This window comes from Chlamydotis macqueenii, chromosome 20 (assembly GCF_036417535.1).
Source record: "Chlamydotis macqueenii isolate bChlMac1 chromosome 20, bChlMac1.mat, whole genome shotgun sequence".
Lineage (NCBI taxonomy): Eukaryota > Metazoa > Chordata > Aves > Otidiformes > Otididae > Chlamydotis > Chlamydotis macqueenii.
In genome coordinates, this window is record NC_141575.1 from 7,089,786 (window position 1) to 7,105,556 (window position 15,771).

The following is a 15,771-nucleotide window of genomic DNA, read 5'->3' on the forward strand; positions in this document are numbered from 1 at the left end:
AAGAACGAACCACGTGCCAGACTGCCAAGCCCACCACCAGTGGTTTCCTCACACAAGCAAATTCACAAGGAGTTTCAGGTACAGAAGCAGCAAGAACAGGTCTGCACTGCAGATTTCCCTTGGGTCTGCCCTGGTGACCCACCAGCTACTACGCTCTGGTTGCTGTACATCGGTCCTGCGTTCTCCAGCCTGTCTCAGATGCACTGTTCCTCTTGCTCCCGTGGTTGCTCTGTGGTGCAGAAGACTGAGTTACCTTGCAGGTTGCATCCAGCACACTCTAAAGAACTTGTCTAATTCTGGGCATCAACACCTTTCAGATCTGATTTTCCACAACTACGACTGCTGAACAATCAAATGTGCTCTATGCATGAAACAGGCGTGGGGACAACTGAATTAAGAAGGGCTCCTGAACTCTCACCTCCGCCTCCAGCCAAGTCAGCTAGAATTACAGGGGATGAGCAAACCCGAGCTGAGAGACCTCCATGTGACTGAGGGATGGAGGGCACAGAGGGAGAGGGCGTTCAGGCTCATTACCAAGTCGATTGCACGGTAAAACACAAAAGTTGAGAGGGAGGAGAAAAAAAAAAAAAAAATCCTGACTCTCCTAGGGCCCCTTTGTAGAAATCACAATTCAAATTTCCCCTGTGGTTCTAAGAGAGAGAGAAACTGAAGCTTCAGAGGGTCCCAAACATTTCAGAAAGACTCTAAGGTTTGTTCTATACAGATACTTACAAGACTGAGGTAGATTGACCCGCCATATTTCAGAGGCAATGTGTGTTTCTGTAATGCACTGTAGCTTGGAAAGCCTTTTCACTTCTGGCAGACTGCAGATGTGAAGTGAAGAGCCACTGATTACCTGTTGCCGATTTATTTATAAACTTTCTTCATCCCTTAAGTGTTAGCTGTCATTCTGAGAGGTTCCAGATTTGCCTTTTGCTGACTAATTTAAACTCCTAGTGAAGACAGACAGCAACGTAAACTCCAGCACAGAGCACTTTGATAATCTCCCTACCATGCAGAGTTCAAGACATGACTACAACTCCCGGATACAAGAAAGGTGTCTCTGTAAACAAGACGCTCTTATAAAGAAAAGAGCAAGCTACCTTTCAAACAAGAATAAAAATTAAAAAATCCACACATGCCCCCCAGGATGAGCAAAATCAAGACATGGGTCAACTCAATACTCCTGGGCTTCACTGGGATAATAAATCTGGAAAATTAAAACCCTGAAGGGAATCAACACAAGAGCAGGAACAACATCCCTAACACAAGTGATGTACACAGAGACAAATCTTTTTGCCTCTGAGGCAGATTTATGGCATGTGAAGACATACTGATGCCAGAACAGTTAAGTGACTTTTTTTTTTTGCCAATATCAACCCCGTTTCAGCCAGGAGAGTTTGCCAATATAGCTGTACCAGAGAAGCCTTTATAGTGCAAATCAACCCGCACACAAGTCCAAGTTCATTTCGGCAATAATTTCATGAACACTGTGTGATGTAACATCACTGCAGTTTGGCTTGAGTACGCTGAAAAGCCCTTCAGTAAATAAGCTGCCTGAAGTCAACCCAGGTGCTAAAAGTAGGTTTAGTTACCCAAAAGGTAACACCCTACCACGCTCAGACATGTTCCCTGATGAGTCACTTCTACACAGTATACATTTATTCAAAACCAATACAATAGTTCAGGAGAAAGTCCTTTATATGTTAAGAGCAGCTTTTTGATTCCACGATGAATACAGGTATTTTGTGATGGTTCCTTTATAAAGGCTCTGTTCAGCAGTACAAACCAGGTCACTGGTTTTAAGGGCAAGGTACAAACACACTCTCCCTGAACCTCCATCAATACCTATCGCTGTTAGGGCGTATCGGCAAAAAGGCTACTCGGCAGAAGAGGTCTGCAAATTAAAAAAGGCTGCCAAGCAAAGCCTGCTGCCCCCGAGTCGTCACCATACCTGTGGTGACAGGCTGGGATTTCCAGACCCTGCCTGTCCCAGCTCTCCCTTCCCTTTTGCCCCGCATCTGGAATGTGTCAGATCTGGTGCTACGCTGTGGTGCCAGAGCCAGCAAGAGGAACAGAGAGAAATGTGTCTGAGAGAGTAGTTAGAGCTGCTTTTGCTCTTCCAGAGCCACAGCTCCAGACAAACGCAGATATCTAAGAAAGACCAGTTTCTCATGATGCAACTTGTGCTAATCTGAGAAAGGTAATTTCATATGTTACGTCTTGGTAAAAAGCAGAACATGGGAGAGTTCTGAATTTTGCAACAGCAGTCAGTGCTGGTTAAGCCCTTGGGAGATGTTAGCATGGGCTCCCACTGCTCAGCTGCCAGGAGCAGGCTTCTGCGGATCAGAGAGTTTTTACCTCCTCTGTGGCTGTCACTACCAGCTGCATTCAGAGACATTCTCTTGATTGTCCCCTACTGAGAGCAAATGACATTGGAGATGTGTATGCATCACTTCTGGAGGGAAGACAACATGCAGATTTGTTTTGAAAGAACAGACATACTTTTGCACAGAAAGCAGGAAAAGCCACTGCTATAAACCTACATCAGAAATGGACCTTAAAGAGAACAGCGGCCAGAGTATGATCAGCTACTTGCTGTACAGCAGAAAAGGGATATTCAACAAAGCATAAAGGCAGCAAGTGTAAGAAACAGTTATAGGAAATACACTCCTTCACAACACAGAATTTCCCTTGTGGCAAGGAGCACCGCAGGCTGCCGAAGACAGAAGATGAGCAGTGCTGTACTTGAAAGGAATTCAACATTTATGCAGATACAATTGCCTGGTGCTACCAAAGTATGAGATAAAACATAGCAGGCCTCTGACGGGAGCCAGGAAAAGAGCTTTCCTACAGAGGGGTTACTGCATAATTAATCTGTAAGGCAAGCAGCCTACCAGCCTACCTCCTGAACCACCCTCATCGCTTCGGCTGTAAGCCGCACGCCGCACTAGCTGGGGCTGAGCTGGTACAGAAAGTCTACGTCAAAGCGTGAATGCTAAAACTATTCCTCCATTTCAGTGCAATGGAGCACTAAGAGATCTGGAAAGATTGCTGAATTATGAATATCCTAGATCTCTCCCTCATACTCTGTGACACGCAGGCACAGCCTAGGCGATGATGGGAAGAACAGGAACTAGCAAGAGAAACAAAAAGCATGATGAAAAACACAACCAAGCTGGGAACTCTCTCCCCAGCCTATAAACATACGAACAAAAATCCACTGAGAACCATGATACCACACCCAAGCTCACCTTTGCTGTTTCAAGTGTGGATAAAGCCTGAAACAGTCTGACAAAAGGCCAGGGAAAAAATAATTCTCTAAGCCTGAGTTTTTCCAGACAAGTCTTTCCTTCCCCCTCTCCCGGCCATTTGCATTTTTATTTTGATGAGCAACATTATCCCTTAAGGGCTGGAAACAAAAGTGACTGGACAGAGAACACGGCAATTGAAAAACCTTCAGCAGGGTTCACTCTGGCCTCCCCAGTTTGTACTCCTCACACTCACAACTTGTTTTTCAGGAGGAATGGAAACTCCAGCGGCAGTGCAGGAGCACAGGCAGGCATGTGCTGCTGTGTCTTTTGTGTGGCAACTGGCTGAGGGAGTCTCTGTTGATTGTTAACCCAATACCCATTAGCGAAACATCTTGCTGCAGTCATTTCATACAGAGTTTTATTCTGGAAGCAGAAATGGAGGTATGTGACTACTCCAAAACCAAACTCTGAGGCCACATCTCTTTCACGGGGTTTCCTGTTATGGATCCCTTGATCTGCTTTTCCATTGCAAAGCCAGACTGGAGCACAATGCTTGGGCAATTTCTGAAAGGCACTAAACAAGACTTTAAATTTTGTTTCCTGCATTTGGTACACCGCACGGCAAGAGAAGGGACTTGCATCCTTCAGGCAAACATGCAGCTCTAGGAAGCAGCAACTTGAAAATAAAGTTTTCTAGCTTTAGCTGTTCATTTCAGGCTAGTTACCAACCACATGCAGGGGTGCCGGTCTCTGTAGGTCTCTAAAGCTGCATTGCTACTCAGTGCTGCAGCCTTCTAGCCCTTCCAGGACAGTAAATCCATATACTCGCTTCCTTCCTCCCGTGTAAGCACCCTCAGTGCTTTCAGGCTCAACAGACAGTGTTCATTTCTTATTTAGAATACAGCACACAGCTGTAAAAGTATTTTTAGCTTCAGTTCCATCTCCTGCTATAACATGGGACCTCCTTCAAGGCCTCCTCTCACCAGTGAAGTATGATAAATTCAGCCAAAGGAAAGGCATAATCCTGCTCTCCTGCCAGCTCAGCTACTTTTATCTGCAGGGAAAGCATCCGTTATACAGACTGTATATGCTATTGCTTAGCTAGAACATCCTGTCTCTTCCACACTTGCCTCCTCCCAACCCTCTAGACTCCATGTGCTTCCTCTTCATTTTCTTCCTCATCCCCAAAACCCTATCCCATTTCCTAGATCTTCTCCTCATCTCAGCGTTATCGGTTGAGCTACATGGGAGACTCAAGAAACACATGAAAATGACCTCCATGAAGATCAGCAATTTTGAATCCTGCAGAACAATTCCCTTTCTTGCTCCTCAGATTAAAAATACACCAAACAAGAAGGCTGTTCATCCAGTGAACACAGGCACAACTGTTTGTCTAGTGGGAAGTGCCTTTCAAACCCAGGCACTAAAACGCGATGCCGAGTCCCACTGTATGGTACCAGAGAGATCATGATGCTGAGTCCAGCGTTACGACAGCGATGTGTATCGTGTCTCCCAGCAAGTGCACTTGGCATAATAGGAATAAACTGCAAGGAAAAAAAAAAAGTGCCTTATCCTGCAAGGTAAGCAGCTGGTACTGGGGTGGGGTAATGCATCCAGCCACCCGAAATAACACCTGAAATAATCACCTTTACAGCACAGATTACTGGTATGAGGTCACAGGCCATTACAGAAGAAACAAGCAGATCCCAGTGTTGGTCCAGGGCACTCCTAAATGCTTCTGTTTTATTACGCAATGAGCCACAGCTACTAAATAATTCCTGATCCATTTCAGAGCAGGCTGCAAGCCCTGTGCGCAGCCAGCAGCCCACAGAGGATGCAGAACATATCCTGTTTGAAAAAGGGTGGCCACAGAGAGCCACATCCGTCCGTCCTTGCACGGCTGAGACCTGACAGAGCCAAGTGCAGGTGGATGCTACGGGAGCTCACCATCCCACCCCATCAGGCTTGTGAGCATGCAGACGTGCCCTGAAGTGAGGGAGGCTTCTGATGTGAGGGAGAAGCCAGGCTCTTTCCTGAAACACTACCAGATATAGCTTCCTGCAATAAAATAATTATAAGAAATAAATCTGTACCTACCTCATTTATCTAGAAACTGGTACCAGAACAACTTGCCACTGGCAACTTCTGGCCTATTAAAATACCAACAACTGTGCAGCGAGACCACAGCTCCCGAAGGCATGTACGAATTCCTCAGAAATACAGCTACAAAGCTAGAGTCAACACTGCTGGCAGCTCAAGAGCACAAAGAATAAACAGACTGGAAGCCATTTAGGTTTTCCTCTGTGTTTCAGAAATAAATACATGTCTTAAAGAGGGGGGCCACCCTCTCCTGCCTCCCCTTGTCCTCAGCCAGAGCTAACAGTATTGCCACCCTGCGAATCACGTGGGCCACAATGCCCCGTTCTCAAAAGCAGAACACGAATTTGCAGTGAGTAACTTCTGGAGCCAAGGGCTGCTTAAGTCACAGAGATAAGGCTGTTGCTAAGAGTCAGCTGTCAAAGCAATGCCAGCTCAGAATCGGCGATGAGGGGGAAGTTTGAAAGCCTGCTGTATCTGAACACATTTACTGATGCTGTACACACAGCGTATCGGTTACACAGCTTTAGATTACAGCTTCTGGTCAACAAAGCAGCCCCTGCCTGAGCAGCTGCAGGCGGAACAGGAGTCAGAGCACCAACAGAGACTGTTCTTCACTCAACAGGATACAGCTCCTGTGGCAGGAAAGTTTTAATGTAATTCTGCCTGTCTTGTGACAGGTTTCAACGCAGTGATCAGTGACAGGAAGAGGCAAGTCTGGCAAGAAGTAAACCAACTCACCCCCAAGCCTCTGCGGTCGGAGCCCGCAGCCAGAGCGTAGAGAAGGTGAAAGAAATGCTCCACAAATTCGAAGTGCAGCTTACAATCGTTTGTGCCGGGGACCTTGTGGTGCTCTCTTCTCATGACTTTCCCCTATATTTAGCTGCACTGCTGGAATGAAACCTTTTTTTCTCACCTTTGCTGTCTAGTTTCTCTATATTTGTTTCAGAATGCAAGCAGGGTAGGTACTGTGCCTTAATATTATTGTGAACTACATGATGTTTTATTGCAAATCGTTTCTAGAGGCTGTATTCAAATGCCGCCTTCGTTAACACCCCCACAGCCCACTCCTGAGGCTGCAGCCAGGAAAGAAAGACGTTAGCTTGTGAAGCTGCTCTGGAGCATTAAAGCTCACTCTCTTGATCTGATTAGGAATACATTTATACATAGGGAAGGTCTACATTTTCAGACACGTTTGCAACAAAAGCACTTTTAAAATACATTATCACACCACACACTCTAGCAGAGGATAGAGCCAAGCACACATTGGCCTAAAATGTGGAACTGGGAAAAGAGCTGAGAGCCACAAGCAAGGTCCTTCCTCTGCTACACCCTGGCAGTCCCACTCGAATCAAGAGGCAGAACTCAGCCAGTGACCCTCTCCTTTCACTGTAACTGGTTCTCTTGCCCTCCTGGGGATCCTGACTCCAGAAGAAACTATTTTGTTACCTACTCTTTCTTTTAAGGCAGACGTGGTGAAGATTTAGATCTCAACTGGACTGAATCAGACCTTCAGTCGCTGATTAACCGAACAGTTAACGATTTTCCAGTCCGAAAGAGCCAAACGTGGTGAACCTCGTTACCTGAAGGATCCTGAAACATCAGGCACAGGGGCTATTTGCAGTGAAAGAGTTGATTTCTAACTCACTGCTGAGACACAGCTACATTTCAGAGGTGGAATGCCTTGCACCTTCCTTCACAAAGGTTTCTGAATCCAGAACACCAGCCAAGTGTTAGCAGGGCAATGCCTCTCCCTCTTTACATCCTCCAGAAATGAAAAAGTTGTGTATACCACTAAGACATAACGATGCTTTGCATCCTGTCAGCTGAGGAAAGCAAGTACCTTTAGGTCTGTACCTATATAAAGATGACAAAGCTACGTTTACACAAAAGCTGACCTCAGTCCGCAGAGCTATCTGTACGAGGTGCCTCCCCAAACAGCAGCATTTCCTTTGGCTCTCTGGATGCAGCTTTACACACACACAAAAAAGCACGCAGCGCAGGAAGCGGCCTTTTGCACTTAATTAAAAATTGCAAGGCCAAGAACATTCTCGGTTCAGGCCGCAGCACCGAAATACTTTGAGGCCAGACCACCCTAACAGGGTCAGCTCTTCCCTAATCCCGCCTGCGTGCAAACAGGTGCTGGGCTGCAAAAGACAAACTATGTTCCATGGTTCGAACTGGCGCAGGAGTGCCAGGATCAGAAAAATCAAAGTGAAATGCTGAACCTGCCTGGGAACGCGTGCTCCCTAAGGAAATACAGTCTGAGGTACCTTCAAGAAGACAATGAGGAAGGTGGGAAATGCCCTCAAAGTTGCTCAACTCATGCAAAACAGTCTTTCCTCTCGAGTTAGCCAGGGGCTGTCAGAGTAAAATCCCTTCCTTCAAATCCAGAAATACCAGAGAAACTGCTGGCACGCTAACAGAACAACGTAGGATGAAGTGTCAGGAGTCTGTTGACAACACCTGGCTTTCCACTTCCTTCACATCATGCACCGGCAATGCTCGCTGCCAGCACACAGCCAGAAATCAGTCAGCACCACGGTAAAGAGCATCTGACTGTCACTCAGCATTAATTGACACTGTAAGCAGAGAAGGGGGCAAAATTTAACCAAGTCTTCCGCAATACCCAAAGCGTACAGCGTACTACAGCAGTCTGTCGCTTTATGTACTCATTTGGACATCCAGGCTCCTGCCTGCATCGATCCATGGATATGAAACTTCCCAATAAGCCTATCGTATCATCTCTCTAGAAACAAAGACGCACACTCCCCCAAAAGGCTTCAAACTGGTAAAAAACGCAGCAGCCCATCTGCTTCACAAAACCGGTTGCCATGAATACATCCCTACTGCTCTGCGCCTGCTATTTTTAAAGATACTTGGGAGGCAACTGAATTCACTGGTCGTTGCGCTATTTAAGTATCTGGATTAATACTATTCGAGGAATATACCAGTACTTCTCCGCGGGGAAATACAGCACCTGCCCGGCCTACGCTTGCCTCAGATGCATTTTCAGAAGACCAACTTCTGTAATCCAATGGGAGGGCGATAAACCCACAAACAATAGATGCTTTTCACACAGAGCACTGTAAACTGAAACGGGTAAATCTCACCCTCAGAAGCCCCGCCAGAGCACGAGGAGACTTTACAAAGGGGGGGGAAAGGACAAGCAAAAGGAAATTTACAGCTGCAACTTTAGTCACGAAAATATCCGTGGTTTAATGCAAGGCCTGAGCACAGCAAGTGTGGAAAAAGGGTACCTGTCCGCAAGAAAAAATAACTCAACCAAAAAACCCAAGAGAGGCAGATCCCCAAAGCTGAATGTGCTGACAGGACCTGGACCTTTTCCAGAGTGCCTTGAATTCCTAGGAGTGTTAAGTCTTAATGCATTTCAGACAGGCTCCCCTCCATTCAGGCCTGGCAGAGGAGGTGCGAGTGGTTGGCAGCTGGGAAGGGGGGTCCCAGCCCGGGGTGTGCCCACCAAGCTGCAGCAGGTACCTGCAAGCCAGGCTGAACTGGACCTGGGACCACAGGACCCGGCCGCGCGGCCTCCCACTTCTGCTCCGCTCACAGGTCAACTGAACCTGGTGCCATTTAGCAACCCATTGGGTATATCACATCTCCACCTCTCACCACAGACACGCACAGGCTGCCAAGTCAGTCTATTGTAAATAACCTGGAAAATCTGTCTCTGGAGATTCTTATCTTCTCAGACAACACTCTTCTTTCCGCATCACAGGTCACTTATTCAAGAAAAAAGAAAACTGATTCGGTGTGTCCTATGAATGGTTCCTATACCTACCTCTGTCCCTTGATTACAGACTCCAAACACCAAGGGACCCCTTGTTCAGATCAGTTCTCTGAAAACTCACTGGGAGAGAGAGCAACCGGTCTGCTCAATCACAGCTGCACACTCTCTATTGCCACAGACCGCAGAAGCAGCCCAAATCGATTGTAGAGCAAACACCAGACTATTTTACAAAAGCACCTCGTCATAAGGTGACCTGAGAGACGTTACAATCACAAACACAATTATTTTTGGAAGGGGTGGATTTCAGAGAAACAATCCCAGATCCTAAATAATGTACAGACTTCTAACACAACACGGACACAGCACGTCCTTCCCTTTAATCTTTTCCCAGATACAAAGAATATCCAAAAGGTCACGAAAATGAGCAGAGCAGAGCCAAGGCATGATTTGGGAGCCTCTCCACATGGCAGCTCTTCTCACCATTCCTGGAAATTCAACCCTCCTGAAGTTTCTCTAACTGCAACAGGGGCAAATATTTGGAAGAGGTCAAATGACTCAATACCACCGAGAACCGTAACTTTTCAAGCAGGAACAGGTTTCCATGTGCTTTCAGTTAGAGTACAGCCAGGTTAGGGGAAAGGCGGCAGACCTAACAGCCTACTTCCCCTTCGCTCATTTAGAAGCAATCAAGCCAGTTGAGAGTAATGCATGTGTTTGGTTTAAATTACAGATGATTTAGCTGCTGGAACACATCTGCAATGCGCTGAGCGAACCGCTGAACCCCAGCCAGCTCAGAAAACAACCCAATGCAACCCGAGCGGCTGGCAGCACCAGCAAACCCCAGCAACAGCTCCTAGAAGCTGCTTTCAGGGATGACAAGAGAGGGAGATCAACATTTCTCAGCATCGGCTTTTCCCGAGACACCTTCCAGTTCAACTCATTTTATTATGACTCCAGGAAGCAGAGGGGTTAATTTCTTTCCAAGTTCACATACTGTTTGAATTCCTTAGATAAGCTGCTTCCACCAAACCCAAGGTTCTAGCCTCAGGGGAGAATGCTGTAAGGAAAAGCTCTTTTGATAGATTTTCTTCAAAAGAGAAATTAATTCAAAGTCCATTTTTGGAGGTGTTCCACACCCACAGCTTCTACAGACTTCAAATGAGGTCGCACCATGCCTCTGGAAGAAAAACCAAGCTTTGAGCAATGCCCTACCAATTCTGTTTGCAAGACAGAAATCTTTTATGCTTGCCGAAGAAAATCTTCTCTCCTGAAACGAGAAAGCTCAGTGTGCAGCACCACAAAGAGGAAAACCAGATCAAACCAGGCTTTAGCTCTGGGATAAAGCAGTTAACAGCTAGCACAAACTAATCCTTTACCTTTAAAACTAAGTAGTCACTCAGGAAAACAAAAAACTACGTTTTGAATGCCACTGAAGGCTTCCTTCACATCTTGAGGCAGAAAGAAAGCAAGTCCGGGCTGTTATGGAATTTGCATTTGCATACTGCTGGTGATAATCTACGCGCATAGTTGGAAACAAAGCAAGTTTTTATTAGCAATTAGTAGCAGGAGCGGGACAGACCTGCCTGAAGGAGTCAGAGAAATGCCAAAACACGATGGCAGAACAGCCTTATAAGATGTGCAGTAGAATGATCCCAGTAAGACAGATCACCTTAAAAAGAAAATACTGCAGCTATAACCTTGGAGATGCAATGGCATCAGTTCAAGAAGATAAACTGTGTCTTTAACACTACAACTTTGACTCCAGGCAGCAGTTTTCCCTTGCACAGCAATTTGCAATGCAAAGCAAGCTCCTTCAACTCTCACCAAGAACAGTAACTCGGAAGCAAAGGGGGAGAGCAAAGTTGGGAAGGATTGATTTGCTTAGACACAGTTTCCTACAGAGTTGTGTTTCAAGCCAGGCATGAAAGCAATGTAACACAGGGTCTGAAATAGTTTGTGAGAACTTGGGTAAGGAGAGGAGTCGGGGTGGGAAAAAAAAAAAGACAATTTAATCCACAAACCCCAGTCCCTTTCAGGGCAGTGACCTCCCGCTCCCTCCCCACGTCTCTGAAAAATTCAATCCAGCTCTGATCAGCCAACACCACCCAGATTCAGCGCTCTCCAGCTATGTTCTTCCCCCGCTCCGGGGAATGATGTGGCATGTGGCGCCCTACAACAGAACTATTAAAATCCCATCAAGGGGCAGGCAAGTGGTAGCCATATGCTAAACTGCTCAAGTGAAGAATAACCAGGGAGAGAAGGACAGCCAGGAAACAAGTCTGCAAGCAGCTTCTTACCTGGTAGATAGGCTAGCGAAGTCTCCTCCATCTAGCAGCCTGATTTTGCAGAACAGAACCCCATTCACAAAGGGGACAGCAGTCAGCTCTTCTAGAGTGAAACTTGTCTGAAATTTGAATTTCTTCTTCTTCATCAGGAAAGCCATGGGCAAATTCAGTGTGGAAAGCCCAGGAATTCCAAAGAAGATCAGGGAGGAGCGGCTCAAAACACACACAGACAAGAAGAGGAACAGCACTTGTTCCAGGAGCGCAAGCAGGGAGTAAATTCCAGTTCAGTTACAACGACGGCCCAGTTTCAAACACACAATTCTCTTCTCTTTGGTGGTCGGATCTGGCTGTGGGATCATCGCCACGGCAGGCTTCAGGTGAGAAGGAAGAGGTCAGATTAAATCTCTGCAACATCTCCAAGAGAAAAAGGAGGGAGAGAAGTCGGTCTCAGCTCCAGACCAGCAGGAGCTGTCCCAGTCAGAGGCTGCAGTGCTTCAGCACAACCCCTCCAGAAAGGATCTCTTGTGGGAAGTCATCTTGAGTCTCTGAAGAAGCCTTAAGTCTGCGGGCAGCACATTCAGAGAGCTTCCAGTTTCTATCTCCTCCTCTTGTGCAACTCCTTCATGCAGGTCTTCGGGTTAGCCTTTGGGAGGGAAATGAGCAAATTAGTCCCAGCCAGTCTTGGGCTCCTCCTCCTCCTCTAAAACCTGTTTGGATGGGTAATATTCAGTCCAGACTCATACCAGTCTTAAGAGGTATGGCCCCAACATCCTCTTTCCTCTTTTTGCCTGGAGCAAGCTTCAGTGTTGTCACCCCCCTCGTAATTTCTGTTTTGCAAAGCAGCTAATAAAAATCTGCTCTATTTGCACCCATCATCTTTAGAAGCAGTTGCAGAGCAAGATCAGTCTAACACATAGTCTAACAGAATAAGCAAAGCCATCTCAAAAAATGCAAAAAATCTGTTTCTGTATATCTGACCAGTGTTAGCACCTGTATCTTAAAAGCAGAAAGCAGAACAGAGGGGAAAAAAAACCAAAACAACAGTCTGCTCCAGATTACACAGTGTAACAACCAAATCAGGTCATCTGGCTGCGCATCAGCCAGGCCCACCGACTACGCTGCCGTCCCCCAGCACCAGGTCCGCACCAAGCCGTGCCCCGCACAACGCGGTTTTGGAGCTGGAGACGGTAATTTCATTACACATTTATGCAACACCTAAGCCAAGGAGGCCAAGAGCTGATTAGCATCTAAAAGGGACGAGGTTATGAACACCAAGCAGTAAACAATCCTCGCCGATACTGAGAATTAATGACTGCAAACCAACGCAGGCGAAGCTCGGGTGTGCGGTTAAAGCCCCTCTCCCGCTCGGGTGGCAGCGGGCAAACCCAGCCGGCTCTGCCCGCTACGCTGGGGCCCGGGCACCTTCGCAGAGGCACTGCTCTCCTGTGACCACCTCGGAGCAGAGCAGTGAGTGCTCCAGCGCCATACCTGCCCCTTCTGCCCGTGTAGCGAGCTGCTGCTAGGTCTCAGCCTGCCTTCCAGCCCCCATCGAGACGTGGACAGGTCTCGGCTCGCCTCCGGGCCCTGTGGACCACAGACCAGGCTGCAGTGAGGTCACAGCCCGTCCCCTGGCACCTCTGGGCCGTGCACTGAGCTGTGGCCAGGTCTCAGCTCGCTTTCTGAGCCGTGGCCAGGTCTCAGCCTGCCTCCCAGCTCCGTGAACCATACGGTGAACTGCGGCCAGGTCTCAGCCCCAGGGGCCGTGCGTCGGGCCGTGGCCGGGCCGCAGCCCTGCTCTGCCCCCATGAACCACGCACTGAGCTCTACCCAGGTTTCAGCCCCCGCTCCCAGCCCATGCACTGAGCCGCGGCCAGGTCTCAGCCACCCTCCCGACCCCTCAATCACGAGATGACCTACGGGAGGTCTCAGCCCCCTTCCCGGCGCCCTCCACCGACCTGCGGCCCCAGTCCCTGCCCGGCCCCGCTCGCAGCTCCTGCCCTCTCCTCGCACGGCCGCCACAGCCACCGCTGCTCCCCGCCACAGCCGCCTCTGCCAGCGCTACGCCAACTGCGGCCGCTACGCCAACGCCGCAGGCAGTCACAAGGCAGAACAACTCCACCACCGCGCTTCGAGAATACCAACCCAACACTACGTAACACGTCCCGCCGCCCTCCTCCCCGGCGTTGGGGAGGGGAGGAGCACGAGAGCGGCGCCGCCCGATTGGACAAGCAGCACGGAGGCGGGCCGAGCAGAGCAAGGCTTTGATTGGTGACTCCGGCACGGGGGCGAGGAAGAGAGCGCGGGGATTGGAGATGGAGGCTGTCGGTTTGAGCAAGACCCGCGTCCTGGCTGAGGGGGTGGGCGGGAAGGGGGGCGGGTGTTGTGCGGCGGGAGGGTGGCGGGAGCGCGGCCGCCGGGCGGGGGCGGTTCCTCGGGCCTTCCCGCCGCGCTGAGCTGTCCCGTCGCCGCTCCGCCGGCCGAGCAGCCCCGAGCGGGCGCTGGAGTGCGCGGGGCTGGCTGCGGGGGTGGCAGGCCGCGGCCCCTGGAGCCTGCAGGCGAGGGGTCCCTGCCCGGGCTGAGGCGATGGGAGGCGGCTCTGACAAGCGTGGCCTCTCTGCGGCCTCTTCAGCGCTGCCCCTTGTCACCCCTGGCCCTGTCCCCGTGTCTGCCCTGCTCGGCAGCTCTCGGTGACACCCCTTCCAGTGGAGATGTCCCACGTAGGCAGCGTTGCAGCCACGCACCCCCGGGTAGCACGCAGCGGGCCGCGGGTCAGGCTGCCCGGCGGTGTCTGTCCTGGGGCAGGAGGGAGGCCCTGGCACCCCGCACCCCTGCGGGCAGCACCAGGAGCGGGAGTCTGACCCTCCGTGTGTGACATGCGGTAACCACTTAAACACATCTCTTCATCAAAATGGCTCCCTCCTGTTAGCGTGTGCTGTGGCTGGGATCCCTGGTCAGGCAGGATTCCGTCGTTTAAGGGCAAGCAGAACAAAATGTCTCTCCTTGTCCTGAAGGAGTCTGCAATCATCAACGTGATTTGCCTGTTTTTTAAAGTTAGGGATGTGCCCGGGAGTCTCTGTGGCAGAGAGGTTGAGGCTCATACGGGAGGGACTTTTCCCAAGGCTGATTTGCATGTCTGGTAAATCTTGGATGAAAGCCTGGAAGCCCTCGCTCTCTTTGCCAGGCTTTGATGCCCAGACTCCTTGACTTTAATCCTTGCCATCTATGCAGACAATGTTAGAACTATCAAATAATTCTACCACAATCTGACTCTTAAAAAAAAAAAAATCTGCTAGGAGAAGTACACAGCAATGTACTTGGATGAAAGTTAAAATCTTGCTTACCAGGTTAAGCAGATACACAGACTTCGGGCTTGGAAAACATTTCATACTGGTAACGAAACCATTGCAGGAGATACCAGTCTTCCTATACAGCGGGGTTTGTGGAGGCTGCTTTTAAAGATAGGGCTTGAATCGTTCCATCAGTTGATACCTGGTGTTTTCAAGGCCTTGAGACATTGCTAGACATGGGCTGAGGTTTCTTGCTTTCTGTTTCTCCGTTCATTGGGAAAGAGCTGAGTCTGCTAGATGTCTAATATTTGCCAAGCTGAGATGCTCGAATGCTGGAAGCATCTGAAGAATCCAGCCTGGTCCCTCACGCTTCTCATTCCCTGAGCACACTGCTGACAGACGTGTCGATCTTTCGCTTCCATCGCTAGGTAAAGGACAAATGACCTCTCTTTGTGGTGTGGGAGGAGGCTGTGTGTTATCTGGTATGAATCACTCTGATAAATAACCTCCTCGGAGGACTTGTTTATAGCAACAGCCCCAAATGCTAAGGTTTACAGAGATTTTAATCCTTGCTGTTCTCACGCATGTTTACTCTGCAGTTTTATCTGAAACATCTCTTGAAAACCTCAGTGTTTTTATAATTAATTGAATAATGTGACTGATGTTAAAAATAAATGGATTTGGAAAAATGCCCAGTGAGCCGCTGAACAGTGTGTGATATAGCAAGCATAGCTGGATTCTCAGGGGTATGTCTATTTTCCTAACAAATGCAGTCTCATGACTTGCAGATTAAATCTTTATTAGTTCGAAAGTCACCCTGTTGATTTTTCTGTGTTTATGCTGCATAATTGTTTCTGGACAAATTCACATTTTTTAAAGTGACAGTGCTCCTCCGAAGGTGTGCCTCTGCTGCTCTCAGAGCGGATGTGACCAGGGGGTATCTCTGTCCATCCACCATCCCACTGGCTTTGCATTATTTTCCAATCCAGGTCCAATCCATTCACTAAGGATCCAATCCTGTGTGAACAGGGCACTCTGATATATATTAACTCTCCTTACCCCAGACTCAAACGCTGTTCATTTCTTCTCTACGGCCT

General features: G+C 48.7%; 1 protein-coding gene across 3 annotated transcripts in view; it reads right to left on the minus strand.

The window, feature by feature from the left end:
- The window catches only part of EEIG1 (estrogen-induced osteoclastogenesis regulator 1), a 38,116-nt gene extending 24,615 nt beyond the window's left edge, over nucleotides 1-13,501 (minus strand). For all 3 annotated transcript variants that reach the window (XM_086763724.1, XM_086763725.1, XM_086763723.1), the window contains exons 1-2: nucleotides 13,343-13,501; nucleotides 11,400-12,030 (exon numbers count right to left, since the gene is read on the minus strand). In XM_086763724.1, coding sequence (XP_086619850.1) covers nucleotides 11,400-11,545 — 146 coding nt within the window. In that variant the 5' untranslated portion in view covers nucleotides 11,546-12,030; nucleotides 13,343-13,501. The remainder of the gene's footprint in view (nucleotides 1-11,399; nucleotides 12,031-13,342) is intronic.
- Nucleotides 13,502-15,771: the final 2,270 nt, after the last annotated feature.